A 20,303-nucleotide genomic window follows, 5' to 3' on the forward strand; every position below is an offset into this window, starting at 1 on the left:
AGGGCAACGATCTGGGGCCATGGTCCTCTGTGCTGGTCAAGAGGTGAGGTTCCAGGACCTGGGGGACGTAATTTCCTAGGGACTTCTAGAGGCAGAGTTCCAGGGTCAAGGGAAAGGGTTTCTGGAACCAGGATTTCAGGGGACAGAAGGGCTAGAGCCTGTGGGCAGAGGCCCAAGGTCACTGGGTTTCCAGTCCCCAACCCACACCCAGCAGGTCCCTACCAGTCTCTGGCGTGGTGGCCTCGATGCCTGCGCTGGCGGCAAACTCGGGCTTATATCTGTAGTGTACCAGCCGCATGCGGGAGATCCTCTTCAGCTGCTCTGTGGTGTCCACCTGCCAGGAAACCAGGCCCAGATCGAACCCTCCCTCTCGAGGTCATCCTGAGTGGGCCCCGAAGGGAGGTAAGTGGGGGACTATACTGTGCATGGGAGATCCTGCTGCTGGGATCACAGGATGAGCCCCAAGGGCGGCCTCCCCTACCCAGGCAGCTGTCCCAGCCCCGCCCCTTCTGGAGCCCCGCCCCCACCTCCTGCACGTGCTCCTTGGCCCGCAGGTCTGAGGGGTGCATGAGTGAGCCCATGACCTTGACGTTGCCATGCACAACCAGTGCCTCGTCCGGTCGATCGGTGTTGATGCCCACTCGGCCGTGGTGGAAGACGGTGTCGGGCACCTGTGCCCGCTGCCACAGCACATCACTGTCGCTCTCAAACTGGCCCGGATTAGAGGCCTAAGACAAGTTGGGGCTGATTCAGTCCTGGGGGATCCGGAACCTGCAGAGCCTCAGAGGAAGAACCCCACCCACCGCCACCCCTCCTACTCCAGCCCAGGTCTCCTGGCTCCACCATGCCCAACTTAAGCTGTCCCGCACCCAGGAAGTGACCAGGACTGAGCCACCAACACGCTCTCCTGTGGGGAAAACACTGCTACCCACAGAGGATGACACAGTCAGGTCACAGCCAGTGACATTCAAACACTGTCTTAGTTCCCTCTGGAGAGGCTTCTGCCCTTACCCGCACAATGATGCGCTCTGAGATCTGAGCAGCCAGCGTGTAGTTCTGGTTCTGCGCATGCGCCTGGAGAGCTACCACCAGCATGAAGTACCTGGGACGTGCGGGAGCCAAAGGTAGGGGGAGAGAGAGGATAGAGACAGTCGATGTTCTACCCATCTACCCCCGCCACCCTTCCAGGGCCAGGTGTGTAGTAGACATGGATCCCCAGTCTTGTCATCTTACCCCTCCTCCCCCGCAAAAGGTGTAGACATTAACCTGGCACCCTGCAGGAGAAACCTGAGCTACCAGTAGAGGGCAGAAATCCCCCAAGGATGCACAGTCTGGAACCCATAGAGCAGCTCCTGAGTGGAGCTGCCAGGCCTTTATGGTCCCAACCCTAAGTCAGGGTCAAGCTCTGTAAAGGGAGACACAGGGCAGTCTGGGAGCCCTGGGCCTGGCATGCTCCTAGGTGAAATAGCTCTGGTTGCATCCTGGGGTCTGGGGGCTCCGAGTCAGGGCCAGCTGCTCACCTCTGGTCAGGGTTGGGCTTGCCCTTCTTGCGCATGTTGTTGGCAGTGGTCTCGCTGAAGTGCAGCCGCCCCACGGTCACCTTGGTGACCTGCTCAGGGGGCAGATTGACCCTGAAGAGAAGAGGCAGCATGATCAGAAGGGCTGGGGGACCGGAAGGGAAGCAGCCAAGAGCTGGGCAGTGGAGGAGGACCCAGGCTGGGAGCAAGCAGTGTTCTCCTGTGATGAACCCTCTAGTTCTTAAGCTCTAGGGCGGGCCCTTTGGGCACCATGGGGATAGGGGGGGGAGGGTCACTCACGTGACAGGGTTGAAAGGCCGCTTGCTCCGGTCAGACTGAGACTGCTCAATATTGATGGACTGGTTTAGGGCTTCCAGCTGTGGAAGACGGAGCCCAATGACATCACAGGCTAAGGCCCAGGGCTTAGTCCTGCCCTGGTTACCTTCTCAGCCCAGGCCTAGCTGGAACCCATGAGGGAACAGCCTCGCTTCACCAAACTTAGCCACACCCCTCTCCACCCTCCCTACTCCCCCACTTAGAGTGCACACACAGCCTCTGTACCCCCCACCCACAGCACACTACTGCGCCCACATCTGCACAACAACACAGACGTCCCCATGGCAATGACACCTCTTACAGACACACCCATTTAATTTCCTACACTTCTTCAAGCTTGCTTCCTCCTCCATCCCCTCCACACCTGTACCCCCCCATCTCATACCCCAGACCCCTGCCTCTGAGACCTTTTCCCCACAACCATAGCCCCACCACCTTTCCATGTGCACCCACCGAGCCATGCCAATATATATACCAGGCCCATCTGGAGACACCATGAAAGAGCTAGTCATGTCCTCAGGCAGGCCGGTGTGGAGCCTGCCAGGAGCCATGGGATGGGGTGCTGGGAAGATATCCCAAGGAAAGGGAGAGGCATGAAAGAAGGTAGCAGCTGTGGGCATGAAGGGCAGGGCACAGCTGGAATGAAGGCACGCGGTAGATGAGCACAGATGGCTCCTGGCTGGGGATGCAGATTTGGGACTCCCAGGATAGAAAGGAAGCAGGGTGTAAGAGGGAGAGGGCTAGGAAGCCCGGCATCTTGTCAGTACAAGGAAGAAGTGGAGCCAGGTGCCATGGCTCACACCTGTAATCCCAACTACTCAGGAGGCTGAAATCTGAGGATCACAGTTTGAAGCTCATCTGGACAGGAAAGTCCGTAAGACTTTTTTTTGGGGGGGGGTCCAGTAGTGGGGCCTGAACTCTGGGTCTGGGCGCTGTCCCTCAGCTCTTCAGCTCAGGGCTAGCTCTCTACCACTTGAGCTACAGCACCACTTCCAGCTTTTTTCTTTTTGCTTATGTGGTGCTGAGGAATCGAACCCAAGGCCTCAGGCATGCAAAGCAAGCGCTCTACCACTGAGCCACCTTCCCAGCCCCAAGTCCGTAAGACTTTTATCTCCAATTAACCAACAAAAAGTTGGAAGTGGAGTTGTGGCTCAAGTGGTAGAGTGCTAGCCTTGAAAGGAAAATAGAGCTCAGGAACAGTGCCTAGACCTGGAGTTTAAGCTCTACTATAGGGACACACACACACACATACACACACACACACACCACACCACACCACACCACAAAAGAAATAGTGGAGGACTGGGAATATGGCTTAGTGGTAGAGTGCTTGCCTAGCATGCATGAAGCCCTGGGTTCAATTCCTCAGTACTACATACACAGAAAAAGCCGGAAGTCGTATTGTGGCTCAAGGGGTAGAGCACAGAGAGGCACAGGGACAGAACTCAGGCCCTGAGTTCAAACCCCAGGACCAGCAAGAGGGGGCGGGGAAGACTAAGGTAGGGTGGTATTTAGGCACAGGCACCCCATGTGCTCCCCATATCCTGGAACCTCTCAGTGCGTGCGCATCCTGACCCTCATCTCCTTCCAAACCCCAAACCTGCCTTCACTCCATGCAGCTTCAGGTAGAAGCAGTCGAGGGGCTTGAGGCCTTCCGGAGTCTTGACGTACTTGGGCTCGCCCAGCATGCCGATGTACACTGTCACCTGGAAGTGGTTCTTCTTCTGGCACACGAAAGCGTCGTCACCCACCGAAAAGTTGAAGCCCTTGTCAGCGTCCACACGGTAAGTGAGCATAGGCCTGCGGGGGTGGGGGCCAGTGAGGGCAGTCACCAGAGGGCCCCTGAAGCCCCTTGGGGACATCATACTTGGTTGTTTCCGCCTGCAACCCCCTCCCTCATGGGCGATGGGGTGAGAGGGGCTGCGCCTGCAGAACCTCACTGAACCTGACAGCTGGTTGCCATGGAAACGGTGGAACCAGGCGCCGGCTCCGCCATACACCGGCCCCAGCCCACCAGCTTGCTCAAGCCCCCAGACACCCTCATTCCGACTCCCTCTGCTCTGCCCTGTAAGGAGAGGGGGCACTTTGGGACTCCCCCACAGGCTGAAGCTTGCCATCTGCTGCTGCCATAGTGTTCCGTGTCTGACCCTCCTCAGGGAACCTCCAGGTGGCAGCAGAGAGGGTGACTGCTGGCTCAGCGCATCTTCCCCAGGTGCCCCGGACAGTTTCCAGGAGTGCCTGGAGGAAGCTGGGCAGGAAGAGGGTGCCCAGCTAGGGGAGGAGGGCTAGGGGCCTGGCCAGGGACTACAGGAAGGCCTGGGGCCCGTACCGCTTCCCACAGGCTCAGCACCTGGCTCAGCTAGCAAAGTGTTCAAAAAGTGCCCAGGTCACACTGCCCCTCCCCACCTCATCTCTCTCCCCCCACCCTACCTCCACCTGGCCTGAGACCCAGAATGGGTCTCAGGGGTTGGCCCAAGAAGTGTGGAGGTGACAGGAGGGGATTCTTCCCCGGGCGTGGGCAGGGCCCTGTGTAAACCGCTCCCCAGACCTCCACCATAGGAAGCGGACACCCCCTTCCCCAGCCCCGGAAGAATCCCACAGCCTGGGCGCCCAGCTCCAGGAGGCTGGAGTGGCCAAGGCCACTGTGGTGGTGAGAGGGTCACCTTGTTATGCCTCTGGCCTGGGGAAGCGAGGGGAGTGGGCAGCGGGGCCCAATGGGGCTGGGAATCGGGAACCATTGGGACTTGATGGTAGGCCAGGGATGCCCGGGCAGCCTCTGACCCAGTCTTCCCCCATGTCCTCCCTCCATAGGGAGGGGGCTGCTGGAGGGGCCCTCCCCATTCCCACTCCACTTCCTGTTACCTTTCTGGAATGCAGGAGCAGAGGGTGGAGAAGGAAGGGAGGGAGGAGCCAGACCCAACACAACCCCGCCCACCTCCTCCTGACTTGGCTCCCACAACCCTCCCTGGCAGATAGATAACCTCTCCTTCAGGAGGCCTGGGCCTAGCTAGGGGTCAGGCAGGCTGAGCACCAATCCTGGTTCCTCCTAGAGGAAAGCTCTTTCTGCGCACCCTGTACCCAGGGGCTCCCAGTCTCTGATTGAGAAACTCAGTGGGGCCCTGGGATGCCCCAAAATGAGGAATGAGGTAGTGGGGGGGGGAACGGTCACTCACAACTCCTTGTAGTTGGCATCATACAGTGTCGCCCACTTGTTCTGCTGATGTGGTTGCCACTTGATGGACTGGTAGTTAGGGTCCAGGTAGGAGCCACTAAGGCTATCATTGTCCTGCAGGAGACCTAGACAGCGGGAACAAACACCCACATGGGCCCAGGTGACCAGGTCCCACCCCCCCTCCCCCAATGCCAAAGGTTGGCCAACCACGTACCTGGGGAGGGTGCACCTGGTGGGTGCCAAGGCGGTGTCTGGACCCGGGCGATGCTGAGGGGCAAGGAACCAGGGCCTGGTGAGAGTGGGCCCTGGGGAGGCCAGGGTGGGGACGGGGCCCGGGCGGGGTGCGGGGGCAGGGCTGTCATAGTGCCCGGCTCTTGCTTGATCATTCCATTCAACATCTGAGCATTGAGGGTGCTGGGGGGGGATTCGGAGTGCTTCCTCTTCTTGGAAGGGTGTGTGGGGAGCCTGGGGGACAGAGGTGTGCAACATGGTGACTACCTCTCCCTGAACTTCTTTCCCACTAGGAAGTACCCACACCTCAACCTGAGGAACCCTAATTCCTTAAGCTATGCTCCCCACATGGCTGGTGTTAGGGGCCACTCTTGGTGTCATTCTTAATTGTGTGTGGGGCTGGGACGGGAGCATCTCCAGGGTTAGAAAGAGGCCAGAGGCCCGGACCACAAAAGCCAGGGAGGAAGACCTTCTTTGGATCCAGGTAGAGGGAGCCTGGGGAAAAACGTTCACAGCCTGCAGGATCTTTCCTTGAGAAAATTTCAATCATTGACAAAGGACTGCAGCAGGCAGGTAGAAGAGCTCCTAGTGTCTGGACTGAGTGTTCAGACCCCAGGTTCAGGTCCTGACTCTGCCCTTCCCCTGTTCCACGATCTGAGCAAGCCATTTCCCCCTCTCAGAACCTCAGTTTACCTATCTGTGAAACAAGGCAACCATTGGCAATTTGTGGTGGCTGTAGGTCCTCAGAGGACTGCTGGGCAGTGGGAATAACTATGCCAGCCTCCACATTATGGGCAGAACCTCTGCCCTTCCTACCCCTTGTCCTTCCACCCTGATGAGCCCAGACCCTCACCCCTCCACTGACCCCCACCCCCACCTTCCCAGGGCACCGCTGCCCAAGTCTTACTCTGCTCCGTGCTGCTGCAGCAGTTGGTGCAGCACCTGGGACTGCTGGGCATGGTGGAGATCGGTGGGCACCAGACCCTGCCCCATGGCAGCGTAGGGAGGGACGGGAGGCTCAGCCTTCATGTACAGGTCCCGCTGCAGGACAGGGTAGTGAGGTGGGGGTGGGGGTGGGCCGGGCAGGTGGGCTGGAGGTGGGGGCGGGTGCTCCAAGCGGGAAGCCACCCCCACGTGGCACAGGGTCTCAGGGGTTATGGTGCGCAGGAGATGGGGGTCTGCGGGAGAGATGGGGGGGAGTGGACATCAGAGACTGAACTCAACTGGTTTGGGGACACTTTCCTCCCTAGGCAAGATCTCACGCTCTGCCCCCCTCCTAAGCCATACCTGGAGGCTGGGTTGCTAAAGTCTGGGGAGAGAAGCAATTTCCTGGGCAGGGGGGGTGTCTGCCCTTCTCCCCATCCTAGTCAGCTTCCCCCCCCCCACCCCAGGGTTGGTCAGGCTCAGCATTCCTCCAGCCCCAAGTCCTCTCAGACCAGATCCTCTTGCCATAGTCCCCGAAAGGACTCTCCTGGGACCCCAGTGCTGTCCTCAGTCAAGACTCCTTCCTGCAGCAGCCCGGACCCTGGCTGGGGGTGGGGGGCCTGGGCCCCCAGCCCAAGGGGGGCCTGCAGCTCCCTTTGTTCCCCAGGAGGCATTCCAGGGATGTTTTGGTAAGATAAACAGAACTCTTGACCCCTCTTCAGGCTGCAGGGAGTCAGCTGCCCACGGTCATTCTGCTCTTGACCACCTGGGGGCTGCTGCACGCCCCCCCCAGCACCCGGAAAGGTGAGGGGGCCCAGCGGAGGGCAGGTCCATGCTCAGTCTGCACCCGCAGCCGTCCCCAGCTGTCCACTTACCCCCGAAGGGCGCGTCCATCATGGCGCAGGCGGCCAGGCGGTGGCATCACCAGCAGAAGCAGGGCCCGGCTCCCCACCCGCCCATGGGGAAACAATAGCCCAGCGCCGGGGAGTATTTGACCAACGATAATCTGGGCCCATTGGGCAGCTGCTGGCCCCCTCCTGCCCTTCTCCCTCCCTCCCTCGATAAGGCCGCCCCAACCAGCCCCAACCACTTTGCCCAAACCCAGAGGGGGAGGCGGTGCCTCTGACTGGACTCACCATTCACCTGCTGGGGGGAGTAGGCCTCAGAGCCAGAGTCTGGGGGTGAGTCTGGCAGTGTGCTGCAGGGGGGGGGCCAGAGAGAAAGGCAGTTGGGCTAGCAGCCGAGCCCCCCTAGGCTTTAAGCTCTGGTGTGTGTATGGGGGGAGGGGGTGGTCCCAGATCTTCCATAGCTGCAGTACTGAGATTTCCTCACACCTACCTCTGGCCCGGGGCTCAACTGTAGGTAAGGGGCTTCAGAGTCCTACCCAGAATCCCCTCAGACCAAATGGCCACTGTAGGCCTGTTAGTTACCAGGTCCCCGAATACAATCTGGAGATTCAAAGTCACGGGTCCTGGCAGAGGGGCCAGGCCCCCTTCCCTTCTTGTACCCACCAAGGCCCTTCAGCTGCCTGGAGACACGAGGCCCTTGGAGCTGGACCTGGGGTGGGGTTCACTGGGTCACCAGGGGCTGCCCTGCCAGAGGCGGTGTGGACTGGGCAGGGAGCCAGCTCTGCCAGGCCTGGGATTCTTTTTTTTTTTTTTTTCTTGTAAGTTTTGTTTTATCAGTGGTTCAGGAAAAACAACAAACTCCAGCAGCCCCAGAGGTCAACATGTCCTGCACAAAGCCTATGCTTGCCCAGGGAGAGACTGTGGCCACCTGGGGTTCTCCAGCAATTTGGCCATCCCTGGCTCACAGGTCTGGAGAGCATTCCCGTCACGGTGCCCAGGGAACCAGCAGAAAGGCCAGTGAGCTGTCATAGACACAGCCCTGCTCCATCACAGACCCAGCTCATTCCTGGACAAGCCCTCACCACCACCTGGGTGGACTCATTTACACTGAGTTCCGTGAGGGTGACAGAGGAAAGTGTCACACCCCCTCACCACAGCTTCGAGTCCTGCAGGCCCACCCCAGGGCTGTTCAGCTCCAAGGCCATCTCCCATCTGACCCTGCACTTCGTGATCATGGCTTTGGCTTTCTCTAACATGCCACGCCTCCAGTCCCCGGATGATCAATACCCCAAGTCTGTAGGACCTTGTATTTTGTCCTCATAAAACCCTGCCATTGAGCAGGGTACAGGTGGCTCACGCCTGTAATCCGAGCTACTCAGGAGGCTGAGATCTGAGGATCTTGGTTCAAAGCCAGCTGAGGCAGCATAGTCTGTGACTTTTCTTTCCAATTAATTAGCAAAAATCCAGAAGGGGAGCTGTGGCTTGAATTGCCAGCCTTGAGCGTAAAGCTAAGGGACAGCACCTAGGACCTGAGTTCAAACCAACACACACACACATACAGAAAATATAACAACAACATCAACAAAAGCTGTAACTTCTCCTTATGCCTCTATTTGGTGGTGTTTGGTTTGATGTTTCAAGGCTGGGGGATGAGCAGAGCACGCAGGGTCATCGCTTTACCATCCCCGGCCCTGGGATCCCTCTTTCTCCACCATTACCTACAAGTGCCTCCCTGGAGCAGGCTTGGCTTCAGGATCTCCAGAAGGCTTTGGACAAACCCCCCTTCTCCAGGAGCCCCTGGAATCCTGCCACCAGGGGCAGTCAGGACCTTCAGAGCTAGCTCCTGGGGAAGGCAGATGAGCCCACACCACTGGAGGTATTTAGCACCTAGAAAATGCTTAGTAAACACTAGGATTCGGGCTTAGGGACGGCATCCTGGCCTCCCACAGCCAGTCTACCTTCTGCTGCAGCCCCAACCAAGCCTGCCCTCCATTTCTGTCCCCCATAAGCCAGGGTCTCAATCCACCTTCTCCATTGTCCCCACTTAAGACTTACTTAATTTCCATCATGACCATGTGGAGGAAACACAGGGAGCTCACCTATGACCTGACATAGGTCAAAAGTCATAGGTCACCAGAGCAGGACACTAGCAAATGGAGCCAGAGCCAAGACTAGGGCTAGGGCTGGCACCAGCAATCTAGGCTTCTTCTACCAAGCCAGGTCCCTGACTCTGATCCAGGAAAACCAGAACTTTCCTAAGGTCCTTGAACCATTGAGCATGAACCTGGGGGCTGCCCTGGAGTTAGGCAGAGCTGGGTCTGAGAGCTGGCTTGGATTCCTTGGAGAGCCAGGGGAGGATGGGCAGGACCTGGTTTTCTCAGGACAGAGCCCTGGCTCCACAAGCCTTTTTTGGGGGCAGGGGAACTGTCTGAGCCACGGCCCACATTCTCTGGGTCACAGGAAATGTCAGCTAACTGTATGGGCGAGTAGACCGGTGGCCTGTGCCTGGTGTCCCATGGTTGTGCACGCGTGTGTAAAAGGTCCTGTGGCCAGACTCACCCTCTTGCTCCCCTCTGCACACTACTTTCAGAGACTTTTTTCTTTTAGGTCATGGGTCTTGAACTCTGGCCCTGGGCGCTATCCCTGAGCTCTTCAGCTCAAGGCTGAAGCGCTCTACCCCTTGAGCCACAGCGCCACTTCCAGCTTTTTCTGCTTATGTGGTGCTGAGGAATCAAACCCAGAGCTGCATGCATGCTAGGCAAGCACTCTACCACTGAGCCACCTTCCCAGCCCCTCAGAGATTGTTTTTCTAGCATTTCTTTCAGCCCTCATCCCTGCCCTGCTCTGAACACTTGTGTCTGCCGACTGCCTCAGAACAAAGCCCACAGTACCCCCTGCCTCAGCCGGGGGTCCCCCCATGCCCCAACTCTGTACAGGACAGCCTTATCCCCTAGGCCCTTTCCATCACAGATGCTGAACCCCTGTATCCTGTTCCCACCCACTTTCTGCCCTCACTCACCCTGGGGCATAGGGAGCCTTTGGCTCAGCCTTGATGGGGGGCCCAGAGCCCCCCAGGAAGGGCTTAGGAGCAGCCCCCATGCCATTGTTGTTGTTGCAGTTGAGTGGGGTGCCGTAGCTTGGGGGCGGGAGGGGGCCGTGGCGCCCGGGGGAGGGTCCGCTTCCTGGGGGGCTCAGGTGGTGGAGCCCACTGGAGCTGGGGATGGCAGGCTGCCCGTGGGGGAAGGAGGCCGCACTGGCCGGAGCCGCCATGTCAGGGAAGCAGCTGTGGGGAAGAGAGGAGGCTCAGTCCCCAGAGGACCCAGGGGTGAGCACGGGGAAAGGATGAGGACCGGGTCGGCCTCCGGGCTTGCACCGGGCCCTCAGGGCAGAGCCAGGGTGACTCACAGGTCGGCAGCATCCTCCTTGCCGATGTATTCTTCCAGGATGCTGGTGTCGATGTTGGAGGGCTCCAGGGCACCGCTGATGTCATGGCCTGCAGGGTGAGGAATGGGCTGGGCTGAGGTGGCTCCCCATGGACCCCGAAGCCTTGGGCCCCAGCCTACTTCCTTCCAGGAGGAAGTCCCTCCACTCCCTTAGAAGCAAGTCCCAGCAGTATCCCAAGCCTTTCTGCCCTAGGTCTTCTTATAAGGGGCCGTGGAGGGTCCGCCACCCTGGGCGCTCAGACCCAGTACTCGCCAAGCCCTGTCCCCTGTGATGGGTTACAGGTGGCCCAGCTGCGGGTACGTGGAGGCACGAGGCCTAGACTGGGGGGAGCACACACCTTGGAGGCCCAGAGACTAGAGGAGCCACTGCACCCTAGACTCCAGAATCAGGAATGCCTGATCCCAAGCCGCCCTTGGTAGGCAGGCCCACAGCCCAAATACCCCACATCGGGGAGGCAGAAGTCCCGATCACCTAGCCAGGCCTGGCATGGAGGCTCTCCCTCCTGGCCCTGGGCCCATGGTGGGGAGGGACTCAGAAAAGGTGGCCCAGGACTGCGGGGCATCGTGAGGGAGGAGAGGGGGTGGTGCTGGCCTTTTTCTCTCCCAGGGTCACCTTGTGTGTGGGGGAGCTGGAGGGTGAGGTGATAAGGGGGCTGACGTGGGGAGATGCGTCAACCTTGATAATGGCAGACGGCCCCACCCACACCGCTGACCTGGGCTGGCCAGCTTCACCCAGGCAAAGGCCCGCCCATGCTCTCCTGGGATCTGGAGTCCGGGGTGGGCAACCCCAGGCCGGCTCCCCTGGGAACAGAGAGCTCAGACAGTTCAGGAACAAATCCCAGCTCAGCCACTCCCTGTCATGTGACCCTGGCGGGGGAGGGGGCAGGGTGGGTGGAGCCCATGGTGAGCCTCAGTCTTCTCATTGGGAAAATGGGGGCATGGGCAGCTAGCACTTCCTTGGGCAGGGGAGATCTAGGTGATTTCTAGCACCCACTAGGAGCTCTGCAAAATGGAATGGCTGTCCTTGCTTCCCGGCCTCCAGAGCTCTGGGGACCCCAAGCCCCCCACCCCTGTCCCCTCCCTTGGCCCCAGCTGGCATTTCAAGAATGCTGAGCCCCGCTTAGGTGATTAATGAGCAGTTAAGCCCTCCCAGGAGTCACGAGCTGCTCGAACAGGCCAGGCCCTCCTACTGACCCCCACCCGCTCACCCAGCTGGTAGCCGAGGTCACCCACCATGCACGACCCATGGCCGCACCCGGTGGAGCTGGGAAGAACCACTGGGTAGACCTACCTTCCAGTACCCCACACCATCCTCCCTGGCAACCACAGTGCCTGTTTCTTGAGCACCTACTGTGTGCTGCTTGCTTTTTGAGGCACGGGAGTTCACTGTGCCTGCACAGTACCTGCAAGCTCTTCAGGTCCCATGTCACAGAGTTGTTTTTCAGTCATGACCATGACAGTGATGGGGGGTGACAGGGATGTGGGGGCGGGTCCTAGTGACTGACAGGGCACTATTCTAAATGCATTATGCAGCTGACTTCCCAAACACCTCCATGAACTGGATCACTGTTCAGAGAGAGGTCAAGTCTTGCCCAAGACAGCACAGCAAAGAGGAATCAACTCCAGATACAGGGCCAGACTCTAGGGAAGAAGGTGTGGCGAGGTGAGGGGCCTCCCCCAACCCCTGCCCTGCCCACGTGGTCTGTCCCACCTAGTGGCTAGGAGGGAAGATCAAAAGCCCAAGATCTAAGAGTCAGGAAGAGGGACAGGAGCTCCTCCCCACCTCGCCCCCACCCCCACCACCCAAGCTGCAAGTTCTTGAGACTGAACTTGGAATGGAGAGTGAATGAATGATGGGCTGTTGCCGTCAGGATGCTGCTATTTATAACAGGCCCAGCTCTCAGTCTCCGGTTCCTCCTTCTCCTCCTCCTCCTCTGCTAGCCAGGAGCACTCCTAATCACCCCTAATCTCCCCCACGGGTGGGGGGCGGAGGTGGGGGCACAGGCAGAGGCATCCTGGGAGACCCTAACAAGAACCAGATGTGGCTGGGGGGAGGAGGGACCCTCCGTGCCAGGGGCCGGGAGGACCGAGGGGGGAGCAGGGGGCTGATGGCAGGGTAGGGGTGGGCCCAGGACTGGAGGAGATGCTGAAGGGCCTCCCAAGGCATGCCGACCCCCGCCTTCTTCTCTCTAGAAGCCTGCCTTGGAGGCCTGTCTTGTCTTTGACCCATGCTGTGTAGTTAGCCACTGGGCGGGGGCAGGGGAGCAGCCCACCCCACAATCCACACTGGGGGTCTGTCCTAAACAGGGGCTTGCTGGAGACCGGGATTCAGAGGTGGGAGGGAGGTACAGTCCCTAGGGGACATTCTCAGGATGCCCCTCCCCACCGTGGCCAAAGTCCCGAGAATGTCACTGGATCTCATGAGGGCACTGCAGGCAGGAGGCTCGGGAGAGGCACAGGTTCACCCCAATCCTCAGGACACCCCCCTGAGAAGCAGGCTGCTGAAGATGGCCCAAGGCCCCACAAACAGAGAGGGGCACCATAAGGCAGCCAACCACCAGCATCTCCGCATCCTCCCTGCTTCAGACCCTCCAACAACTTCCCACCACTTGGGACAAACCCAGAGACCTTCCCTGTCCAAGGCCTGGCATGGTTGGCTCACTCTTTGAGCACAAACACTTCCTGCTAGCTTTCCTTCTGCACAACTCTCAGGAGTCCAGACCCTTCCCAGGCTAGGCCAAATACAAGCTCCACCACTGGGCCTTTGCACTTGTAACTCTCTCCGCTGCAAAAGGCAGACTCTCATTTCCTTCCATTTCCAGTGCCCCCCGGGGGAAGATGCTCTGACTGTCCCCTGGGCCTCGATTCTACTTTCCCATCAGATTGTCCACTCTTCTTCCCAGATCATATTCCCTGGGAGGGTGAGTGTCCAGAGCGTGGCCAGTGTGCCCAGTTCGGGCCATACCCTTTTTGTGGCTCATGGTTAATTTTCCTAACCACCTTTCCTAGCAGGTGGGTGGCTTCTGCATTTTACAGATGAGGAAACTGAGGCCGAGGGTTGACACCTTGTGAATGGCTTCCAAGTCTAAGAGCTTGGCTATGCGCTCCCTCCTTTGGGGTGTAAGGATCTTAGCACACAGTAGGTATGCCAAAAGTACACCTGGAATGTGTGCCCAAGTGGGCAAGCTGGGGAACATGACAGGCCAGGCTGGGCAGAGGGTCTGGGACTAAACAGAGCTCCTCCCGTCCCGCTCCTTCCTGAGGCTGTTTATTACCTGCCTGGAACAGGAAACAGCCACTGCCCCTTTCCAGGCAGGCTGGGGTCTGCGTTGTGGGGAAGTAGAGCCCTCCCTTTCTCTCCTCCTCCCTTTAAGGCCACCCAGCTGAGCAGGAGGAAGGGGTACGGAGGGGACCTAAGCCCAGGTGCAGGACATGAGCAGCAGGACCCCAGGTGGTCCCTGCACACTAGACCCCTCCTTTCCTCCCCTCCTCGTGCTCATACCCCCCCCCCCCCCAGCACCAGCTGTGGCTGCTGGCTGAGGCCCGGCCATTGTCCTGGGGGACGGGGGAGGGTGGGGACCCGGCACAGTGGGAGGCTTGTGCCCTGCCCACCCCCTCCCCTGCCCCGTCAATGGGGCACTTGTCAATTCATGCCCAAACATGGCGGAAATCCCCTCAGCCACGTGGCCGTGGGCAGGGTGGGCAAAGACCTGAGCATATAGGGGCCAGAGGCCTGCTGGGTAGGTTTGCACTCGGGATGAACAGGGCATGGGGGCCCAAGGCTGGTCCCTGAGTGTCCCCTCAAGGCGTCTGAATCACAGAGAATCACGCGCTGCCCACCTGGCACTTCTGCGGGGCCTTCAGAAAGGGACCTGACCACCCTGAGCCTCGGCTTCCTTTGGTCAAATGGAGTACATCGTGGGTGGGTTGGGGGTCCTGAGCCCAAAGGCTGCCTCTGCCTGGGCTCTATCTGTTCTCAGCCTTCCCACAAGGAAGTTTCTGAGTCTCTCAAAGCCCCTCCAGTTTGTCTAAGGCATGACTATACTATGCTGACCTTCTTCTAGTCTCTAGGCCATGACCAGATATTGTCCCCTGCCCAGTGGTAAGCAGATGCCTGCAGTCCCTCCGCAATTACCCCAGTCACAGACAGCCCCCCACTGCTGTGGGTTGTCTCCTCACATTCACAGGCTCCTCTACAGCAGGGCTCAGAAGGGCTCTGGCCTCCCCTGATTGGGACTTTCTATCTTTATTGATGCGATCATGCCAGCAAGACTTTGCGTCTCTACACCAAATTCTCCTCTTGGGCCCAAAAGCCATGCTTGAGAGAAGACCTGGCTCTCCAGTCATTGTCCCCTCAGATCATCAAACCCAAGTCACACCTGTCTCCGTTTCCTCCCGACTTCTCAACAAAATATCCAGCCGGCCTGCAGAGAGTCCGGGCTGCCTTCATGTCCCGGGTCCCCTGTCCTCAGGATGACACAAACTGACCTCACAGCTCCAAGACGCGCCCACGTCTCAGCTTAGATCAACTGAGGTCATCACCTGTGGCTGGTTCTTAGGGAACCTACACTTTCCCAGAACCTCACTTACCTCTGGAAGCCCCTACCCAAATTGCCCAAGGGGCCAACTTATATCCCCCCACAATGCCTCTGACCCTCTGCCACAAGGCCCAGAACAGGAAGGCCACACACACGCTGTGTAGTGGCCCTGCCCACCTGTCTGCGACACTCCATCATGCTCTCCTGACCACAGCGCCCACCTCCACCCGCACCAGGACCTCCACCCACCCGGGAGGTTTGCCTTATGTGTCAAGCAGGGAGCTGGGCTCGGGACTCAGCAGTAAACGAACCAGGCCAGACCTGAGGCCCCAGGGAGCTGATACGCTAGAGGACAGAGTCAGATGACAAGACAGGTGAGGAGAGCCCAGGTGAGCCTGGCCCAGCCACCCCCTCTCCAAGACAGAGCTTCATAGTCTGGACCAGGCCCCCCAGAAGGACTTTGCCCCTTCTTTTTCCCTTCCACTCCCCTCTCCACTGGCTGTGGGCAGGCCCTCTCCACTCCAGATGCTAACAGATCCAAATGAGCAAATGGGTTTTAGGTGTAGCTATCCAAGCTACACCCCCCCCCCCCCGCTCTTCCCTGCCTACAACCAAAGGGGGCGGGGGCAGGGCATCAGGGGCCAATGTGGGGCTGTGGATCCATCCACCTAGGTCTCCTGTCCCACTGGAACAAGTTCTGCATCTCTGGGATGGAGGATGACACGGAGGGGACCAGAAACAGGCACCAGGGCCAGACTTGTCACAGTGCATGTAGAATGTACCCCAAAGGTGGAATGTGTTCCTCACACCCCCCAGAAAAAGGAGATCAGAAATGGGGGGTCCCCTGAAACACACAGTGCCAACTAACAGGGCCCAAGCCTGAGTCTGGGAGGGGCACCATCCTGCCCTGTGGGACACAGCACCTCTTGAGACAGGCACATAGCACATAGCACCTGCCTCTGGTTCAGGCATCAGAGGCGTAGCCAGGCCGGGCGCTGCAGGCTGCCTTATCCAATCTCACAGAAACCTCCAGAGGTAACCGCTGAGGAGGACTACAAGTAAGCTCCCATTTTACAGATGAGAGGAGGAGGGGAAGAGGCTAAGCCAGCAGTGGCTCCCGCTGACCACCCAGCACAGGGACAAATCCAATCTGCTGTCCTCCCTGCGTCCAGCCCACAGACCACCCACACCCAGCAATCGCGAGGACTGGAGATCTGGAGATGGGAGAGGAGCCCCTCACGGAGGGAAACTGAGGCCCAGAGGAACAACTAGGCTCTGGGAAGGAGGAAAGAGGAAAATCAAGGGAGGCAGCCTGACTGGGCCAGGCAGGGCCACCCCAAGTTAATGATTTCTGCCCCAGCCTTATCGGGGAGGGCAAAGTCCAAGGGGAGCAACCAATCAGCAGCCCCCACTGGGTTGTTACCCAGCAGCCTCTGCTGCCAGCCTCCTCCCCCCACCACCCAGTGCTGTAACTCCTTAGGAGCTGAGGGGGGTGTCCCCAGGAAGAGGCCATTCTGCCTAGAGTGGCTTGTCTGTCCCCTTTTGCTTCTGCCAAAGGCCTCTCCCCAAGGGTACTCTATTGAGACCCTCCCAAGATTCAGGTTAGGCCCAAGAACAGGAGCTGGTGACTGCTCCCTGACCCTAGCTAACACTGATCTCCACAGGTGCGTCCCACAGCTGCGTCCCACAGCATACCCTCCACCCAACACTTTGGTTCCAGTGTGGCCTCCATTGGTTGGGGCCATTTCCTGCACACCCTCTGGCCCACAGCTGGGTGTGGGGACCTGGGGATGAGTCAGACCCCTCAAGCATCTCCCCCTCACCTGGCCCAGGGCCCGAGGGCTGGGTCTGGCAAATCAGCTCAGGGATGGGAGCTGGGACAGGAGTCCTCCTCGTCTCATCCCAACCCTGTTCCCCACTCCACTCACTTCCTCCTGGGTATACCACAGACAGACAGATAGAGAGGATTCACACAGCCCGCCTCAGCCCACACTGCTGTACAGGTGGGAGCCTCTCAAACCATCAGGTAGCCTCCACTTGAGGCTTGGAGGCAAAGATGCTGTCCCCAACAAGTAGCCCCTCCCCCGGGCCCAGCTGGCAGAAGAGAGAGCTGGGGGCCAGGTCAACTTGGGCTGACTGGCTAAGTCACCCTTCCTCTATGAGCCTCACTCTTGGCCCCTTGGAAAAAGGCTGACCCCGTACCTCACCCCGCGCAGTGCCGAGCCAGAGGTGTCTCTCAGACCCTGGTCGTGGGGCTCTGGAGAGCCAGCCCCCAATTGTCTGCCTTGTGTGTCCAATCACAGGCTATTTATTGGATGTCTGAAAATGATCACACTGGAAACTCTGCTCGGATCCCATCCACTTCCTACACTTGCGGGGAATGGAGGCCAGAGAAGGAAGTCGGCCAGGCCGCCCTTCAGACTCACTATGGGTGAGACCCAGGCCACCCCATCCAGCCTGGGGGACTCCAGAGATTGGATGGAGGGCCCCAAACCCTTAGTGGAGACCCAGCCTTCCCATCTAGAGGCTGGGAGGCAGCCCCAGAACTCAGTAGCTGTTACACCCTGGCTGGATGCCAGATTCCCAGCAGTTGCTGAGGCCCCTCCATACCCACCTGTGTTCTGGGGGTACCGCTGCTCATCCCAGCCTCAAGTCAGAGGCCAGCCCACCCCCTTCAGGCTCAGCCATCCCTACAGTGTCCCCCTCTTCTCAATACTGAGGGGGCTCACCAGGGCTGAAGGCATCATGACCACCTCTGCTTTTACAGGTGAGGAACAAAGAGTCCATAGAAGGCACAGGTTTTGCCCAGAGTCACACAGCCCTCATGGCCTTGCCAGTTAGGTGATGAGAAACACACCTATTCCTACACCCCGGTTACCTGCTGAGAGCCAGTGCATCCTGCCAGGAGGGTTCCCTCTGACAGCCCTGTGCCCGCTGGTCTGGGCTGCCCTGGCTTCTCTGGAGGGGATTAGCTGGATGGTCACAAGGGCCCGGCTGTACCAGCCTCGAGGGGGCTGCCCTGTCCCGGCCTCCCGCAAGAGGCCCAAAGCGCCTTAGTCCCCCAGTCTCCCATTACCCGCCCAGCAGGACCAGGCCCATGAGGAGGCACGGACAGCAGGTCCAGTGTGTGCGTGTGTGTGTGTGTGTGTGTGTGTGTGTGTGTGTGTGTGTGTGTGTGTGTGTCTGTGGTCTTTGACATGATCACCCCTTCCTGTCTCCCATCCCAGAGCTAAAAGCCTGAGGCCCTCTGTTCACTGTCTAAGTTGGAGCCACTGAGCCCACGAGGGGACGAGGTCAGGACTCAGGGATCCCCAGCCCTGAGTATGAGAATATACGGGGTCCTCCGATGAGCTCAGAAATGACAGCCACACGCACAAAACACAGCTTCCTGATCCCTCTTCTAGTTCTTTCTCAGGCTTTTGAGTTCAGCCTCAGGGATGCCATGCCCCTATTGGGACCCCACCATCCCTTCCCCCCACCCCCATTCTCTGCTGGGCCTATCCATTCCAAAGGGCCTGAGAGACCAGCCCTTGGTGTCTAGCACCCTGCCTCCATCTCAGATGCTGTAGCCTTCCCTAGCCCAGCCCTCCTGGGCAGCCAGCCCCACACCCCACCCTGCTCCCCACAGACATTCTTGAGTCTCCTCTTATCTCTCTGGAGGGAGCAGGGCAGCCTCCCCACCAGGCAGCCGCATGGTTGAGCCGTGGCGTCAGCCCCCGCGCCCCCCCCTCCTTCCAGGGCAGGAGAGAAGGTTTGGCTTAGGAGCAGGGAGCCAGACCAGCCAGGCTCACCCCTCTGCCTGAGGCCCAGGTCTGGGGCAAGCAGTGTAAGGGTATCTTTAGGAATCGAGGGGATCTGGCCCACAGGCCATCTGGGTATTTTGCAGGTACCAGGCACCCCAAGTCAGTTCTCTATGCCCATCAAAGACCAGAGTCTTTCCCTTCTACCTGGGGACCCCATCCCCTTTCCCAAGGGTTCCGCCTAAAAGGTTGCTGGAGGACAAATGATGTCCGTGGAGAGTAAGAGTCCCTGGGACTGAGGGAGAGCTACTTAGCACCCCTCAATTACTCCAGGTGCCTCAGGATCCACCATGTGACAGTCCCGGAGCAGGACAGCTGAGGCTTGGGGGTGCTCTGGCCTGGCTGCTCAGCTAGCAGGAACAAAGGTTCCTGCCAAGCCCTCCCCGCTACCAACTTCACAGAGAGACTAAGGCAGAGGAAGGCCTTCCTCTCCTACCCAAGGGACTCCCCAGGAAACCAGGGACTAGACATGAAACGTTGGCCCCAATTTCATCCCTGTACCCTGTTGTCCCAGTATAGCGGGGACCAGGAGAGAGTCTCCCCCAAGGAAGGCTCTTCACCCACTAAGGAGCAGAATAGGAATTTAGGGACCAGGGGAGAGGATGAGGTAGGAGCTAGGATCCCCAAGATACTAGAGAGGGATGCCAAAGGGGCCAGCAGTCCTGGCTCACTGTCCCTGTGGGCATCTGAGACGCACAGTAGGCTGGGAGACATCACCTTGCACCTCCCCCCTCCCCCCTCCCCTCCTCCCCTCCCACACTTTCTCCCTTCCCTCCAGAGTACTCACAGAGGAGGGGCAGCCCTAGAGGAGAGGTAGGGGCTGCTCAGGAAGAGTGGGGGAGATGGTAAGACACAGGAACACACTTCTAAAACCGATGTGGGGGGTGGGGTGAAGAAAACATGATGGGGTAAGCACAGATGCCACTGTGAGGGAGGGAGGGTCCTTTCAGGTCAAGGTGAGAGCAGGCTGGGGTCGCTTCTTGTGGGGAAGAGGCGTAGCTCTCAGGACAGCTTGGGAGAGCAGCCTAAGGAGTCTCATGGGGCCGGTGGGATGCAGTTCTCAGTATTGGGGGGTGTCTCTAAGAGCAGAGGTAGCTGGTGTAGGGGATACCAGCTTCAAGAAAATTCTATCCCAAGCCAGCACCGGTGGCTCATGCCTGGAATCCTAGCTACTCAGGAGTCAGATCTAAGGATCGCAGTTCAAAGCCAGCCCCCATTAAGCTGGAAATGGAGCTGTGGTTGAAGTGTTGAAGTGGCAGAGCTCTAGCCTTGAATAAGAAAGCTTACGGACAGCACCCAGACCCAGAGTTCCAGTTCTAGAGAAGGCACGAGGGCGCGCACACGCGCACGCGCGCGCGCGCACACACACACACACACACACACACACAATTCTATGCCTAGGAAGCATGCTGGAGAGAGGTCCTGCCTCAGGTAGGGGAGGAACAATTGCTTCAAAGTGAAATGTCAGCTGGGCACTGTGGCTCATGCCTGTAA

The 20,303-nt window shown here is 59.0% G+C and overlaps 1 protein-coding gene across 5 annotated transcripts in view; it reads right to left on the minus strand.

The window, feature by feature from the left end:
* The window catches only part of Myrf (myelin regulatory factor), a 30,720-nt gene that overhangs the window by 9,598 nt on the left and 819 nt on the right, over window positions 1-20,303 (minus strand). For 4 of the 5 annotated variants that reach the window (XM_070032171.1, XM_070032169.1, XM_070032168.1 and 1 more), the window contains exons 2-13: window positions 10,434-10,521; window positions 10,048-10,311; window positions 7,317-7,378; window positions 6,164-6,434; window positions 5,240-5,490; window positions 5,027-5,150; window positions 3,458-3,653; window positions 1,818-1,894; window positions 1,521-1,631; window positions 1,012-1,102; window positions 528-728; window positions 223-334 (exon numbers count right to left, since the gene is read on the minus strand). In XM_070032171.1, the coding sequence (XP_069888272.1) occupies window positions 223-334; window positions 528-728; window positions 1,012-1,102; window positions 1,521-1,631; window positions 1,818-1,894; window positions 3,458-3,653; window positions 5,027-5,150; window positions 5,240-5,490; window positions 6,164-6,434; window positions 7,317-7,378; window positions 10,048-10,311; window positions 10,434-10,521 (1,848 nt within the window). Of the gene's footprint in view, window positions 1-222; window positions 335-527; window positions 729-1,011; window positions 1,103-1,520; window positions 1,632-1,817; window positions 1,895-3,457; window positions 3,654-5,026; window positions 5,151-5,239; window positions 5,491-6,163; window positions 6,435-7,055; window positions 7,129-7,316; window positions 7,379-10,047; window positions 10,312-10,433; window positions 10,522-20,303 lie in introns of those variants that run through there. The other variant, XM_070032172.1, reaches the window with a different exon arrangement.

This window comes from Dipodomys merriami, unplaced genomic scaffold (assembly GCF_024711535.1).
Source record: "Dipodomys merriami isolate MVZ:Mamm:240054 unplaced genomic scaffold, mDipMer1.0.p SCAF_21, whole genome shotgun sequence".
NCBI lineage: Eukaryota > Metazoa > Chordata > Mammalia > Rodentia > Heteromyidae > Dipodomys > Dipodomys merriami.